We start from the raw sequence: 17,601 nt of genomic DNA on the forward strand, positions 1-17,601 counted from the left end.
GGTATAAGTCTTTATAAAAGAATGTTTATATAGTATTTTTTTCTGTGAATATCCTTGCATGAATAGATAAACACAAGTGTTGTGTCTTTCCTCCCCAGGGACAGCGGAAGTGTTGCCTCGCGGGAGGGACTTTCCCCTAAGATGTCTCCCCGCCACTCCCCCCGAGAATCCCTCAACTCATCCCCAGCGCACATGGTCTCGCCCCGCGCCACACCACCTGCACTGCGCCCGCTGATCTCATCCCCCTCCTTCATGCGAGGGTCCGACAACGAGGCCGATATTCTCGACTTTTCGCTACGACGATCTCCGGCCTTCAGCAAGGACGAACAGCTCACCATGTCAGCCAGGTCCTCTCTTGCTGGATCGCCGCCCCCTGGCCTCCACCGGCTCGGGGACTCGCCGCTGGACTTGTCAGTCCCACGCAAGAGGGCTGCAGACGCCCTTCTTGAGGCAGCGCAGGGAAAGATGCAACAGGATTTGGCCAAGGGACTCAGCAGTTGGGGCATCTCTCTGCCGCCTCACATTGCCTCAGCTATGGCTCTGAGGCCCGATCTGGCTGCGCTGAAGCCTGAGTTAGCCCTCTGGAATGGCAAACTTAAAGGAGATGGTATATCAACGAAGCTTCCACCGTTCCCCATGGGTCCCGTGCCGCCCACACCTTCAGAAGGTTCAAGAGCTTTAGAACGGATGAGTGAGCTCAGCAAGCTCGGTGGGGAAGCTGGATTAGACCTGTTTCGTGGCGGGTTAGGAGGCAGTTCCGGCCGGGCGACTGCCTGGCAAAGTCACTGGCTAAGCAAAGGCCAGGATGCCACAAAGGATGTCCTCAAGTGTGTGTGGTGCAAGGCTTCATTCAACACACTGGCTGAACTCACCACGCACATGAAGGAAGCCAAGCACTGTGGAGTCAATCTGCCGCCACCCATCCCGCCCCCGTCGTCCAGCTCTTCCTCCATCCACACTCACCTCCCTCCTCAGTACACACCCAGCAAGGCGCCCTCCTCCAAGCCACCCTCCTCTTCTTCCTCGGTGGCCTCAGGCTCTTCTTCGTCGAACGATCTAATGTCGAGCATCAAGGAAACAATGCCTTTGCCCCGGAAGCTTGTTCGAGGACAGGACGTGTGGCTGGGAAAGGGCGCAGAGCAAACCCGCCAGATACTCAAGTGCATGTGGTGCGGCCAGAGCTTCAAGTCCCTGGCTGAGATGACACAGCACATGCAGCAGACGCAGCATTACACCAACATTATTTCTCAGGAGCAGATAATCTCGTGGAGGTCTCCCGAGGACAAGACGCCCAGCCAGAGTCACGTGAACGCCGTCTTGACCTGCAAGGTGTGTGACCAGGCGTTTGCTTCCCTCAAGGAGCTCAGTAACCACATGGTGAAAAATGCCCACTACAAGGAGCACATCATGCGCAGCATTACTGAGTCGGGAGCTCGACGCAGACAGACACGAGAGAAGCGCAAAAAGTCACTACCGGTGAGGAAGCTACTGGAGCTGGAGCGCGCCCAGCAAGAGATGCGTTCGTCGGGAGATCCCAGCCGGAACTTGAAGGAGCAGGCTGGATCAGGCCGCATCTCGTGTGAAAAATGTGGAGATAAAATAGAAACTTCCTTATTCGTGGACCACATCCGCAACTGTGTAGGTGCTTCTTCACGTGACCTGCTCAAGTCGGCGCTCCTCTCCCCTGACAGCGACTACAGCAACAAACTCGACTCTGCCCCCGAGACAGACAGTGAGGGCAAGAAAACTCCTGAGAAGACACCGCGTGACAGCCCAAGGGAAAAAGAGTTCGAAAAAACAAAGGGTCGCGGTGCGTCAGAATCTCCTTCAGTTTTAAACGCCCTCGAGAAGCTGATTGAAAAGAGCTTCGACTCTGGGAAGGGCAAGCCTGGCGCTGGGCCGCTTGGCTCCAGCATTCTCCGACGACTTGGTATTGACGAGAGTGTCGACTATTCCAAGCCGCTGATGGACCCACAGCTGATGGGCATGTACGCTACCTTCTCCAGACTGCACGGTGGACATCCACACGGGGCAGGCACTCCATCGACCTTCAATCTCCCGCCATCGTTCAGCTCCAGTGACAGAGGTGGAGGACTAAGAGGCCTAAGTGACTCCATGATGAGTCCAGGTGCAGATTCTGACACCCGCGACACATTTCCCCGGTCACCGTCTCGGCCCGGGTCGCGTCCTGCCTCAACAGGCTCCATAACACGTGATGGGAGCGGCAGCGAGCGATCCTTGGAGTTACTGCGGCCTGACAGCCACCCCGCCATCACTCCAGAAGAGATTGCGCCCACTGAGAACGGTGCCGACCACTCAGATAATGAACAGGAGAGTCTTTGCGGCAGAGAAGAAGTGAAGCAGGAGCCACCAGAAATAAATGGAGAGGTCAGTGACCATGAGTCTGTGTCGGCCAGGGAGGAGGTTAGAGTCAAGGAAGAAATACGGGTGAAAGAAGAATTCAAAATGAAAGAGGAGGGTGATGAAGAAGAAGAAAATGAACTCACTCCAGACGCTGGACGCGAATCTCCAACAGGCCGACTGATGGGATCCCCCGCCGGCTGCAGCAGCAGGTCTGAAACTCCTCATTCCGAAGCCAGTGTGGGAGGACGTTCCGGATCCGGCCTCGGGGCGGGTGGCCTTGGCGGTCTCTCGGCCCTTCTTGGGGGAGGTGGCGAGGGCTCCTCCTCTCACCCACTGGCGGCGCTGCAAAAATTGTGTGACAAGACAGAAACTCAACCACGTGCGCCGCCAGTTAGTGGAACAACGACCGGTCCTCAGACAAATCCTGGAGCGATCTTGGCTTTTTCTTGGGCGTGTAATGATGCAGTGACTGCTGATAGCATCATGAAGTGCGCTTTTTGTGACACTCCTTTCATTAGCAAGGGAGCTTATCGGCACCATCTCTCAAAAATGCACTTTGTAAAGGATGGTGTTATCCCTGAGAACGCCGCTGCGAAGCCAACCACCAACAAGCCACCCCCTGCTACTAGCAAGTCGGCCACGCCCCCAGCGCCCCCGGTGGAGGAGTCACCTCACTCCAAGTTCCTGAAGTACACGGAGCTGGCCAAGCAGCTGTCCAGCAAGTAGTGCAGGCCTCTGCTTCGGGGTGGCTTCTCTTCTCCCCACACCCCCACCCGCGCCCGCCAAAGACCCCCCGCCCCCGCCCGCCCCGTGTACAGTGTGGCGTGGCTCGTGTGTACAGTGTAACTATTTATCCTTCGTGAGAGCTTGGTGGCCCCTGTAGTCTTGTGATACCTGGCAGCTTGGAGGCGGCGGCGGCCGGGGTCCCCTCATATCACCCGCCTCCCGGGACTGTCGCTACCGGCGGGCGCTGCTCCCGTCCCCCGCCCGCAGGAAAGACACGTGCCAACAATCAAAACAACCCGCAGAGTACAAAGTGTGTGTTGTGGGCGGGCTGGGTTGTGGCCACGCCCGCAGTAGCGAGGGAGCCCGCGCCCACAGCCGGCCTGGCCCCCGCGGTGCCAGGGCCCTGCAGGCGGCCGCGGGAGGGCGCGGCGCCCCCTGCCCCCGGCACGCCCTCGCCTCACGCTGTGTATCTTCACACCGCCCGTGACGATTTGATCGTCCCGGGTCGTCGCAAACTCTTAATCGCTCACACTTGCTGTCACTTTTTTCACATAGTTATTAATATATAGACAGTGTAAGATTTAAGCTGACAAGGCAATGATCAAATTGATTGTTGATAATTATTTGAAAACATCAATGATGTAACAGTATCATTCTTTTTACAATATCCTGTCTTTGACTTGCTGAAAGTGATCTCAATGCTTTTATCCCTAGTGTAAAAATGCGCCTGACCAACGCAACGGATCGGCGAGGCTCGAGACTCACCAGCCGGGCCTCGTCCGGCGCGCCGAGCAGCGTCACTACCCCGTGCCCCTTCCCCCCCCCTCAACACACACACACACACACACACACACACACACCTGTGTATATGTCACCTGAAATGTTAGCACAGTTGACATACATTTAGTTACGTGTGCAGTTGATCCATTTCTTGTGATGCGTAGCACCACAGCTCACCCATCCACAACACATCCCAAGAGTCACGTCACCACCACTCGGGTAACACCTCCGATCCCACTGCACCCGGTAGCGGCCACCCGCTGCTGGTCAGCCGCACCTCGCTCTTACCCTCCCGCCTGGCCTGACTCCTGCGGGTGTGAGTCGAGCTGCCTCCTCGGTATCCAGTCAAGCTCTCATCTCGTAGTGATGTATAAAAGGGACTTAGGCCGCCATGTTTTGCTCTCTAATTTCGCCACTAGTGTGTATTTGACTTTTAAACGTGTTGATTATGATCGAAGATTCAGATGCAGGATTATTATAAGGTGTGCCGCCGCCTTCCTTGCCACGCCCTCTCCTTGCAGAGCGCACCGGATAATTCATCCTTAATGAGGTACCGCCTATCTGAAATGAGTTCCACGATTCAAGGCGTGAGCACGGCGGCTTCAAAGGCAAGCCAGCCAGATATGTTGCGCATCAATCATGAAGGCCTGTTGATCGCCCAGTCCATCACCGCGACTGTCTAGGTGCCGCCCCGCCTCCGACCCGCCACCGGAAGTGAGCAAAAGCAGCAATATGCCGTAAATAATTCCTCAAGGTCGTCATTCAGACCAACTGTGCAACGTTCGTTGAGATTCAATGGAAACATATATTTTTGTTCAGAGTATATTCTGCTTTTGAAATTTATTGGGAAAATCAAGTATTAATTATCTTACACCAGTGTATGTTACTGTACATCCCGCACCTCCTCACAGGAAGTTCTCCTAGCACAGGTTGACTTGAGGCGTGCGGGATTTCCAGTAGGTGCCTGAGCTGCCTGGAGCTGCCTCCTCTCTACGTAAAATTAAATAACATCTTGGAGGGAGCCACGACCTTGAGCTGTTAGAGCGGCCTCAACAGATATAATTTTGCAATGATACATGCTGCCACCAATACAAAGGGTGGAGGAGCAAGGCAGCGTGCACTCGTCAAGCCCTTCGCATCGCGTGGTAATCAGGGGTTGTCAGGTGTGATTTAGCAGCGGGCCGGAGCCACGTGAAGAGCAGTCGTGCATAGAAGGCGTCGCGTTCCTCACCCCCTCCACCTTATACATACGCAGCACGCCCCTAACTTGACCCTATCTCGCCTCGCACTCCCTCAGCACCTGCAGATTTTAACAAGTTCGGACTTATCCTCAGTTTGCCGTCCCCTTCTCCCATCCCACAAACATACGCCTGCCCTGCATAGCCCACGCGAGGCACAAGCACTCTCAGTCACAGATTGGCAAAAAAATTATAAATTTGTGGCAGACTCGGAATTATCAAATGTCAGGTTACAGATGCTCATCCGTAATAAGGACGTTTGTGCAGTAACAGTAATAGATTTCTGATATATACATACGCACTTTTCTTTAGACAAGTTGCCGCCTAGACCCTCGCTATCCCTGAGAGCCAGAGTACATTATTCTCAAGTCCAGCTGTTCCACGCGTGATCAATTGTTTACGGGTGACCAACAGGATTTTTCATGTGCAAATTTTAATGAGATATCTCCATACATTTAACGCTGCAGAGATGACATGTCGCTTTCCTGGTGGAAAGAGAAGTTGATGTCATGAGAGAGAGAGAGAGAGAGAGAGAGAGAGAGAGAGAGAGAGAGAGAGAGAGAGAGAGAGAGAGAGAGAGAGAGAGAGAGAGAGAGAGAGAGAGAGAGCACTACTGTCAGAACTGTTAGTGGCAGGGAGGAGCGGGACGGAGGTGAGCGCGGAGGGAGCAGGAAGGAAGCTGAACAGAGTAGTCAGAGCACGCCGTCAGTGTTTTGGCTCGGAGCGGTGCGCGACACAGGGATCCACATAATAAACTGTACGTAGGCCTCACACCCTTCCTCCCCATGCTGTGCTAGTTATCATGTAAAACTGCACTTGATATTAAAGTATGAAGTGATTGTAAACTAATATTTTTGTATAATCATTTCTTATTTACGTGAGCTGGGACTGACTGCTCTGAGTTGTTGATATTGGTCAGAATACTTAGCGTGGCCTGTTGTGTACTTAACACCCCGTGCGACGCTGCTCGGCGCTGAGGCCAAGGTTCCGCCCCGTCGGGAGGAGCCTTCGTCGTCGTGGTGGTGGAGCTGGAGGCCTCCTGGCGCAGCGCGTTGTTCCCTGTAAAAGGAGATTTTGACAGTCCATACTTGAGTGTCCAAGTGCCAATTCAACTTTCATTAAATATACGTAATATTGAATTTCTATTGACATAAACGGGGTCTTTCCCTGAAATATGAACCTTTAATAATTGATCTGTGTATATCTTGCTAGAATTGGACCTAATCCTGATACCTATTTCTGTAATATTTATGTTTTATTCAAGCTTGAATCTTCGGATCAAAGATCTGATACGTAATTAAGAACTCTACTTTGCCAAACTACCAGTGATCTTGAATCAGGTTATTATTTAAGTTCCGTTTCTTTCACATGTATCAGTTGAAATTTCTATACTTTTCTGAAGCTTAGCCGAATAAGACCCCATCCCCCTCTGAATCATTCCTGTACACCCCAGTGAGATACGATAAGCGTTGCTACACTGGCCTGCACCCGGGCCAGTGTACACACGACACCCACAACCTCTTTCTCTGTACACTGAAGTTCATCGAGGATAATAGTATTTCAGGTGCTCATGGTTCACTTCTTGTGTACAGTATCTAATGTAAACAAAATTTGGATTACATTACTTAACCAAAAACACTGTGTGGTAACTGTGAATAGCCTTGATGGACTTATTTGCATTTTTTATCATTTTATTTTTTATCATTATTATTATTTGTGTCAATGTGTGCGTGGTGAGGGGGCGTCTCAGCCGGCCCTCCTCCCGCCCTCTGCTAGGAACCTGTATACCAGCAGTGCCCGCCCTGGACACTGCCCTCTGTGCTGGCTACTGAGTTCATTGTTTTTTGTACAGTTCAAGTACCCTATTTGTAAATTATTGCGTTTTTTCCTCTCTTGAGCTTCCAGTTGTAAAGTTACAATAAATAAAAATAAAGTATCTGGAGTGGACTCAAGTATATTCCTTTATTAGACCCGTGCCTGTGGTTAGCTGGTCCAGTGACACTCAGGGAATCAACACACTTGCTGAGCATACGTCTTATAAAGCATTACCTGCTAATTGCCCTTAACCAGGAACAGGTAAGCATTACAGCACCAGATGACAAGAAAAAAAATAATTAAGTGGATAGATGGATGAAATAAATGAATAAAAAAAATAAACAAAAGTGAAGGAAGAAAGACCTCACTTGTAGTTTTGGTGGCATGCCTGGTTGGTTAATAGTTCATCACACGACAGCATCAGCACCAACAGCAACAACAGCAGTAGCAGTACCAGCAGGCAGCACCACCACCACCACCACCACAACCAGCACAAGTAGTAATAATAGTAATAGTAGTAGTAATAGCAGCAGCAATAGTAGTAGCAGCAGCAATAAAAGTATATGTTTAAGAATGAAACTATGGCAATGTTAAAGGAAAAAGTAGTAGTAGTACGTAGTAGCAGTAGTAGTAGTAGTAGTAGTAGTAGTAGTAGTAGTAGTAGTAGTGGTTGTTGTTATTGTTGTAGTAGTAGCAGTAGCTGTAGTAGTAGTATAGTAGTAGTTGTAGTAGTAGTAGTAGTGGTAGTAGTAGTATTTGCTGTTCTTGTATAAACAGAAGCATTGACAATAGCAGAACCAGCTGCAGCAGAAACAGCAGCAGCAAAAGACATCTTAGGTTATGCCAAGGCTGATGAGGTTACCTGAAGCTGAAGTATCAAGCTGCACAGTATTTCCCTACAATGACACGAAGAGTGATGTCACAGGGATAGCCTTAAAAATACTACGTTCCCTTTCAAATGAATCTGAAATAAAATGGTGAGGAAATACTAAGTGGTAGCAGATTCTCGGATTAATGGGTCCTGCAGGGTAAGTACTACACATTACTGCACACTAAACACACACGCACACAGACACACCCAGATACACAAAAGCTAAGACAAAATAATCAAACTAATCGGAACAAAAAAGGTAAAAAAAGAACTATCAATAATGTGAATAGAAACCTGATACTCGTGCGCTTGTCCCGCGTCATCTGTCTCCCATCATACTGAGCTGCGCCAGCTGATCTGCACCACGCTGTCATGGAGGCAGAGCTTCAAGTCCCGCATCACTACCAGGCCACCAGAAACGTTACGTGGCAGTGACGAGGGTCTGCACTACACCGGTAAGTCCTGGGTATCATCTCTGGGGTAGGCAGGATAGCGATGGCACGATGGAGTGGTGGCAGTGCTCAGGGAAGTAAATGTTTTGAAATGTAGTAACTATTTGACTTTGTGGTAAACATTTTCCACGAGGAGCCGGTGCTCTGACAAATAAATCCTAGGCTTGGGGAAGAGCTCGGTTAGGGAGGCGAGGCAGTTGTGTTGTCCTACTTTGAAATGTTGATAGGTGTGTTAGTATTGAGTAAATGTTTGAAGTGTTGATAGATATGTTGGTATTAAGTAAATGTTAGGCTAGTGGGTGTGGGCAGCCGTGGCTTGCTGTCGAGGATGAAATACCATCTGTTGTGGTCTGTGGTAGCAACACATTGCTGTAATGTCAACACGTCCTTGACTCGTGACGTGGTGCAGCGCAGTGTTGTCGCTTGTCACTCAGCCAGGGCGCCACGTGGCTGTGCTGCTGCGGCGCCTTCTTCTGTCAGCTGCTTTGGTGTGTGTTGCACCACCTCCCAGGCCGCCAAGGTTCGCGCTCCAAAACAAGCAAGTTTCTATTTCTTTGTTTCACATGAGCGGAGGGAAGCCAGTGCACGATGTATTGGTGTACGTGTGTGAGTTTGCTTAAATAGTTTTCCGTGTTTGGCTTCAGACTTGATCGAATTTATTTGAAGTGGCCAAAAAAACTGGATTAATCGACGACTGATCTTGGGTCACCGAACCAATGATAATTTCGTAATTGTACCTTCCATTTATTTAATTTATGAAATACAAGTGTACAATTATATATATATATATATATATATATATATATATATATATATATATATAGAGAGAGAGAGAGAGAGAGAGAGAGAGAGAGAGAGAGAGAGAGAGAGAGACACACACACACACACACACACACACACACACACACACACACACACACACACACACACACACACACACACACAGCTGTTTTAAACATTGCAGTTTTATATAGATATTGGTGGGGATATCTGTGCACATCTTCCTGTACAAGTGAGTAATAATTTCACGTCAAGACTACCACTGCTCCACACAAGGAGGCGTGATGACTTTGGGCGCAGGGCGGGGGTGGGGACAGGAGAGGCATGGGGTTGTAGGGCGAGAGGCGTTGAGAGGGAGTAGAGGCAGGTGGGTGAGAGGCCGCACACCATACATAGCTTAGTGATCCAGGCGTCGTGTGGTGGCCTGGGTATTGACATGTAAAACTTAATATTGTAAAATTTAATACCATAAAAGTTAAGCTCAATTTCTTTAACAGGAGTATCACAATTAGAGTTGGGCTTGAACACAACATATTAAATGTGGCAATTACACTTCACTCCTAAGTGGGGGGGTAACCACGAAACACGGCACCTGATAGCGTTCTTACCTCAGCTGAGATTAAAGATATGAGCAGCAGTGACTGGAATGACGGTAGTTAGTCTTGACGCTGGCTGGCTGTCTGTTCTCAGGCCTCGGGTAGCTTACAAATATGGTAATCCTTTCTATTACTTTAACAAATCGGGAGAACAATTTGTGCCACACCTGCAAGTATATACTAGGTGTTGTGAAGTGTTTGGTTGGTAGCAGCGCAATATTCGTGTTTTTTTTTTTTTATGTAAGAAGGGAAAGGTGACTAAGGGCAACACAAAACGAAAAAAAAGACCCACTTAGTTGCCAGTTCCCTTACAGGTCTGAGAGAGAGAGAGCTCCCCAAAAGGATAAATGCCTTGAAACCTCCCTTTCAAATGAAGTCAAGTCATAGGAAGTTGGAAATACAAAAACAGGTACGGAGTTGCTGAGGTTGTGGAGGTTGATAATGTTACGTGAAGGAAGTTAGAAGTTTGCATCATTAACTGTAAATCCATCAAAAGTACGTACATTAATGGTGTAATAAGAAAGCAAACCACAGAGAGAGAGAGAGAGAGAGAGAGAGAGAGAGAGAGAGAGAGAGAGAGAGAGAGAGAGAGAGAGAGAGAGAGAGAGAGAGAGAGAGAGAGAGAGAGAGAGAGAGAGAGAGAGAGAGAGAGAGAGAGAGAGAGAGAGAGAGAGAGAGAGAGAGAGAGAGAGAGAGACGCACTCACATACATAAACACGTCCTACTGCACGCACGCACACGCACGCACGCACTACCCACCCCCCAACCCGTGCGCGCGCGCGCGCGCACACACACACACACACACACACACACACACACACACACACACACACACACACACACACACAGTACCGCTATTTTCATGGCAACTGCTTACTAACTGTATGCCTCTCCTGCGGCCTCCCTGCACAAAACATTCTTCTTTCACTCACTCCTATTTATTTTGTCCACCGGTATCCTCACTCATTCATATCCTTCTCTTGTAAACTCTGGAACATCCAGCTTAATTCTGCGTATCCACCTCCGTTCTTGCTCTTTTTTTCTACTGCTTGGCTTTCTTACGTGTAAAAGACGGTTTATTTACATTAAATGAGAATAAAATCTTCTGTTAGTCATTCCATCTGTTTATTTAATCTCTTATTTCTTTACTAATTTGAGTGTGATGTGATATGAATGTTAGGTCTGACACACTCCAGGATCAATACAAGCAAGGCGACACTGGTGGACGACTGGGGTGGGTTGATTGCTGACTGGTAGTAATGTTGGACAGTCGCGTGTGCTTAACTAGCAGTTATGTTAGCCACTTTCTAGTAGATCCTTGATTTCTAATTTTTCTCTGAAGGAAATGAACCTATATAACATAAGATCCGTATGTCGTTCATTGTTTCAACACATTTAGGATGCATGAGAGTGTAGACTATATACAGACGCCCAGTACTATTATCAGTAAAATATTTGTGTGGCGACATCAAAACCTTGGAGTGAGGTGTCGTGAATCTGGTAGTTTCAAGCAGTGACTAAGGTTTCGAGTCAATGTCACGTAGTAACAAAATTAAAATACGTCTTTTTCTAGACGTGCAATGAGATGCCTTTTGCACTTCCTCACTCGTGCTTATACACAGTGAAAGAAATTTGTGGATATTTAGAGGAACACAAAGGCGTAGACATTCTCATAAACAGTCATTTGCGAGAATCGAAGCAGTGAACCCCGAGAACTCCCTCCTACTCTCTCTCCCTCCCTTCCACCTGAGAGCAGTCTCCTGGCTTGAGGCCGCCTGGGCGCCTGCCGAGCACACGTCTGGCAGAAATATCAGCCATTCAAATTTGCAGCTGAAATTAGTGAGTGTTTTAGTGTGGAGGTGAGAATTTTAGAGAGCGAAGACATGTTGAGGATCTTGGTTCGTTAAGTAATAGTAAATTAGACAAGTTTTTCATTCACCTTGCGGCACCCAGCTAGGGAATTATAGTTTTTTCTTCATAAATAGCAATATATGTTCCACTTGTTTAGATGCACGGATACAGGTGAGCCGTGGACAACTGTAGTGAGGCTGGAGAGAATCTGTGCAGCAATAGGTATACAAACCAACAAACTAACTAGGTATTCACGGACCACTATCTCGGTACCTTTGTCCTGGTGCTAAATTGATGCCTTGAACTGACCTGCGGAAACTGATAGGTTATATACCAGTTGTAAAAGTTACTGAATGTAGCTTTGATGTGCCTGTGAGGAAGAATGTCTTGTTTTCTAGTATTGATCGACTGTGTGTGTGTGTGTGTGTGTGTGTGTGTGTGTGTGTGTGTGTGTGTGTGTGTGTGTGTGTGTGTGTGTGTGTGTGTCTGGGGGGATAATGAGGAGTGTTATAGCCAATCACTTCTTAGGATTGGCCAGGTGGCAAGCTTACTGCTGTACAAGACTTGCCTAGTATTTTGTAACCACAGTCAGGCGCTATTGATCACAGGGGCGGTGTAGGCTTCAAGGAAATGGGAAAACCCACGTCTCGCCTAAAACTCAAACCCTTCCTTTTGTTAGTATATCATTAATTTTTACAGGGAAACAGTTGTGAGGTGGATTTTGTTGTTTAGTATTTGTGTAGTAACTGACTGTAGCTTTCGTGATCAGATGTAGTGTGTTCCTGGCAGCCCTCACCTCAAACTCAAACCCTTCATTTTACAGGGAAACTCTTGTAAGATGAACTTTATTGTTATTAAGTATTTGTGTAGTAACTGTAGTCTCTTATCAGATTAGTGATGAGGTGTGTCCTGTATTGAAGTGCAAGGAGTGGAGTGCTGAGTTCCCTCCCTTCACCACGATGGGTGCTGAACTATGGAAAGGCTAGAGCAAGCTACAGTGCACATCAAAAAGTGAGGTAAGACTAATTATTGTTGATATTAGGTACTTTTTATATGTGTAAGGTACTGGGGTTCACTACCGCGTCAGGTGTGGATTCCTTGGTAGTGAGGTTAGCAGAGGGCCGCCTTTGTTGAGGTATTGTAAATGTTACTTCTAAGGCACCACAGTTATCCACATGCTTCTAATCATTGAGCTAGAAACATGCTTGAGTAGTGTGATTGTGTAGCTTTACAGAACTTCCATTGGTAAGGCATTATATATCTTATTGAATCATCATAAGTCATCGTGTTTATAATTATGAAGTTACTGCAATATGTGAGTTGAAGTTGTTATGGAAGTAGAAACATGCGTGACTGGTGTGACTGTGTAGCTTTACTGAACTTAACTTCCATTGGTCAGGTGTTGTAAATGTTATTCTTGAATCAACATATGTCATCGTGTTTATAATTATGATATTACAGCAAGACATGAATGGCGTCTGCGTAACGGTGTGCACTGATGAAAGACAGTATGACGGCCGCAATATTCTTAAGTAGTCGCTCAACGCACATGCTTAAGAACCTCTTTTTTTTTCGCATCTGTATTGTTTCCAGAAGGTGGACTTGTGGATCTGGTCAGACTGGCTAATGGAAGACCGGGTTGGCATTTCAGTAGCATGACACGTTTTCATATTCATTCTGGTTGCTATTTGGTGATTCTATACGGCTTCAGAAACTTGATGTGGGAATTAAGATTGTGAACACTGGACCATTATTAATCTTCTGACCTCCATAAACCCTTCCTAATGTAAATAAAGTCGTCTAATCACAACCAAAACTCGTGGTAAAAATGTGTCCTCGTAATGAAGGGGTTAATGTCACAAACTCGTACTGCTGTAAATGTGGAGGTGTTTCTCTTATTGAACACATGTCAGAGTGGTTGTAGTGATGATGGTTTAAATGTACGGGTAGAGCAGGTATAATGGCTTTTAAAACGATGAGAGTCAGATTCTGGATCACTTTCACTTGTAATAATTCTACTAGTACATTTACCACTTTTTCCCCATCAGTGAGCGAGTATGGGTGATAAGAGACACTGGTAGCTCTGCAGCCTTTCTTCACCTTTGGACGACGCCCTAGTAATTAAGTCTAGTGCAGAGACACATCACTCAAATCATCGAAAAAAAGAAAGAAAAAAGAATAATGCGTAGCTTCAACACTAACCCATTGTAAGATTGCACGTAGCAGCTTATCTTAGTATGGGAGAAGGGCAGTGGATAACTTTTTCGTGCATCCCCATCAATAAAGGGCGCGGCCACTCATTATGCTTACCTCTTCTATACTGCAAACTGCCGCCTCATACCCTAATGTGATAAGAAAGGGCATTCAGCAGAGGAGAGCATCCCTGACTAGGCGTGTCACCGTGCTGAGTGAGAGGCGCGTGGCATTGTGGGTGGTGTGTGGCTGTACAAACAAGGAGGCAGGCAGAGCATTCATTGGTGACGCTGAATGTGGATTTAATTGACAATGATTAGTTAGGGGAAGGAATCGAATGGTGTGGAGTGAAAGCAGTGGCCGAGGAGGAGACGGGAGGGAGGACGGCAGTGTGCGGAGTCTCTATCTTGGGGAGTAAATTCCTGAGGGACAGTTGGGGCACATGTGCGTACCCGAGACCTTTTGAAAGAGCAGGACGAAGTATCGTTTGTACCTCCACCTCTAGGGAGCCGAGACAGAGTTCCATGTTGACTCTCAGGAGCTTGGGAAGAATGTAGTTTTCTGCTCTGCATGTTAAGGCAGCTCACACCTCCCTGGAATAACTGCGAGGGACAAGCTTTCCATGTTACAGCGATCATTGGTGTGTGCTTGTTAGATAAATGTAAATAGGTCTTGGATGTTTCAGTGAGCAGTATGATTTTCTCAGTGCACAGTAGTTATGGGTGTACTCAAGGCACATCTGGGGAGGTAGTGAAAGAGTAAGTGTGTGTTTCGTGAATACTTTGGTTTTCTCTTGCCGTTGTGTGGCGCGAGAGGTGATGTGGGCCCTTAATGACAATTGAGAGCTAATATACGTGGTCTTGAATCCCCTTGCTGATAACTTAAACACATAGAACAATCCTCACACAATTCCTGTCACCTGCACTTCTTTTGGGGAGAGAGCAGCGTACCGAGAACTGAAAAGTCTTGCCGTGGCTGGGAGCGTGGCGAGGTAAATAGGTCCCAGTCGTAAGCTTGGCGGTAGGTGGCGAATAAGACAGCCAGTATTGAGGCGACCTGACGGGACCAACTAACTCACTTTCAGGAGACAGTTTTCTAATAAGGTGAATACAAGTTTCAATTTGGTGTTTTGATGTTTGGTATTCAGTCGAAATTTGTACAGTAAATGATTGCTCGTCCCACCACAAGCCAAGATCCGAGTTTTCACGGTGACGGTGAGATAGTGTGACAGAGGTAGCGGTGGAGCGGAGGTTTGTACAGCGGTGAATGATTGCAATTAGATCACCGTTGTAGGCACTATGAATGACTAAATGAATGGTTCGACGAATATACGTTAGTTTTAACCCCTTCAGCACCAGGACGATGTTTATTCTGCATGCTATTTGGTGATTTTAAACTGTTCTAGAAATCTGAGGGGATTAGAATAGTGAAGACTGTCCATTAATCTTCTGATCTCCATAGACTCTTCCTCATGTAAATAAAATCATCTAATCATACCCAAAGCTCAAGGTAAAGAATGCGTCCCAGTATTGAAGGGGTTAATAATCAAGTAATTTACTGTACTGTTCAATTACTTCGTGTCAAATCCATCCATCCATCGTCACCAAATTCATCAAATATTTTTGATTAATTAATATGTTTTGGAGTAAGTGATTATATTCTTACTTTTAGATATTGCTTGAATGTTCCATGTTTCATATTTGATCTGAAAAACTACCATTGATATTGGTGGCTTGTACATAGATGGAGTCAGAGGTCGTTGGGGCTTGGATACTGAGCAGAAAATAGGCAGAATAAAGGCAATTTATGTGGAAAAGCGAGGATGCGTGTGTGAACTGCTGCTGCTTCTAAGATGGAGTTTGTGAGATCGGCAGATAATAGCGATTCTGATCGGTAAAAAATGCCAGTGTAATCTTCAGAAGTAATCAGCGAGGAAAGAAACACACACATCCACTCGCACAGATATACACACAAATGCAGAAGTGTGACAGCAAACGTAGTAATTGAAGCAACAGTGTAGAATGATGACCAATTAAGTGAGCGTAAGTGGAGGCAGAGAGAACATTTAGGTGAATTTATGATGAAGGTACAATGAATTGGTAAAGTGTCAGCGGGGCTTTCCCGGAGCTGCGGCGAGGGAGTGATGGTGTGCACGTGGCTATTATGGCACAGGCGCGTATTTAGTGGAGCTGTGTAAGAAACAATCAAGAATGAAGGTCCGCATGCAGGTGCAGATGAGAACTGTAGGGTTTTTACGTACTTGGTGGTGATTGCAGCTGATTCTGTGTGAGCACGTGCCAAGGCGTCGCGCTTGAGTGCAACTGTCGCCAGATTGGAAGAACACCAGTGATTGTACTTTACATATGCAAGTAAAGATGACCCGAGTGAGTGAATAGTATTCGAGATAGGAAGCTCCGTGGCAGGCAAGGTCTATGCGGAGCTAATATGAGCGAGAGGAGGGAAGATGGATGGCGTGGCACATTGAAACAGCTGAGGCGGAGATCGAATAATGGCTAAACGTGAAATGAAGGAGAGAAATGAAGATAAACCTGTGATTTAAGTGAAACCATGGCAAGTTTGTGGGATGAAATGATCGTGGGTAAGGGTTATAGTGTTTAATGAAGCTTTTCTAATAGAGTTTTGCTAATAGAGTCTTACAGAGCGCATGGAAGTGACTGGGTTCAGGTGTTGGAGGGGGTTTGCTTAATTAATGTCAACATGGGTGTCTTATCTATACACGAGGCTCAGGGGTGTGGAGGCGGCGCGGATGAAGAGAATTGAATATTCCCAACAAAGGCGCAGATAATGTACAGGTTTTGAGATTGAGGTGTATTTAGTAGTGGCTTGGGTACGCGAGAGTACTAGAGGATGAAGGGAAGATGGAAGGCTGCGGTGATGGTGAGAAAGAGTAGAGCACTGTTTAGTAAAAGAAACTGAAGTAATTAGGTTAATGGAATAATTAGTGTAGCGGTACAGTGATAGAAGAGAGAGAACCACAAGTACAAAGGGAGTAGTACAAAGCAAAGGCAGGAGACATAACTGGTGGCGGGATAAAGGAAAATAAAATTGCTCTTAATTATTTTTATTACTGACACTGGAAAATGAGACAAGGTTCTTTCATATCTAGGAAAAAAAAATTTTTGTATCATACAATGTCATATATACCAACACTGTACATACTGATTACATGTGCCTGCTAAACAAGGAAACAGTTGATAGGTGCCAAACTGTTCCTGCACGCGTCTTTCTCTTTGGCACTTGAAGACTGAGCGATAAGAGTTCAGTGCTCCTCTCCTCTCTGGTGTTCAATGTGTCACTTTGTCAACTCGCGACGTGGTTATCAGAGTGGTGGAGGCAAATGGAGCATCAAACTCGGACTGATTACTTTTCAAAGGCTGTAATTGAAGATAGTAGTGTTTTTAAGAGTATTTGTACGGTTCCGGTGATAGATTGGCAAGATTTCTAGTTAACCCAAAGGAAGAAACTGTATTGAAAAACCCGGTTAGTTTCTGTGGCCTTGCAAAATTGTCGTAGTGAGAGCAAACTATTACTTAATACACAGGCTTTACTCATTTCAAGGGCGTTTTCAGATATAGACAATGTAGAGATCTTAAAACTCCTCATTTGTGTCGTTAGTGAGAGAACCTAAGTGTTGGTAACCCCACGGGACATGTAGCTAGTATTGCCACTCCTGCCCCATCCCTATCCGCCCCGCCCGGTCTCGCTGTCCCCCGCCACGCCCTGCCTGCACCCCGGGCCGCTGGACAGATGGCCGGGGATATTTTAAAGCACAGTGATCAAAATGTGATTAATGGAATTTGCTAGTTTATCGAAGTCATTTATTATTGCATTTATGATTACGTGGACGTGTATGAATTGTCAGAATGCGAGGTGAATTACTGGACGGATTATCCATGTGGCAGGTTTGGAGTAAT

The 17,601-nt window shown here is 46.8% G+C and overlaps 1 protein-coding gene and 1 long non-coding RNA gene across 3 annotated transcripts in view; both read left to right on the top strand.

Annotated features, from left to right (window-relative positions):
* The window catches only part of LOC123517014 (protein tiptop-like), a 393,963-nt gene extending 386,913 nt beyond the window's left edge, over positions 1–7,050 (top strand). The window contains exon 3 of the mRNA XM_045276831.1: positions 99–7,050. Coding sequence (XP_045132766.1) covers positions 99–3,090 — 2,992 coding nt within the window. The 3' untranslated portion in view covers positions 3,091–7,050. The remainder of the gene's footprint in view (positions 1–98) is intronic.
* Positions 7,051–7,568: 518 nt separating this feature from the next.
* LOC123517054 overlaps positions 7,569–17,601 on the top strand; it is an 11,211-nt gene continuing 1,178 nt past the window's right edge. The window contains exons 1-2 of one of the 2 annotated variants that reach the window (XR_006678378.1): positions 7,569–8,249; positions 12,364–12,489. This is a non-coding gene — a long non-coding RNA (uncharacterized LOC123517054). Of the gene's footprint in view, positions 8,250–11,166; positions 11,462–12,363; positions 12,490–17,601 lie in introns of those variants that run through there. The other variant, XR_006678377.1, reaches the window with a different exon arrangement.

Source organism: Portunus trituberculatus, chromosome 41 (assembly GCF_017591435.1).
Source record: "Portunus trituberculatus isolate SZX2019 chromosome 41, ASM1759143v1, whole genome shotgun sequence".
Classification (NCBI taxonomy): domain Eukaryota; kingdom Metazoa; phylum Arthropoda; class Malacostraca; order Decapoda; family Portunidae; genus Portunus; species Portunus trituberculatus.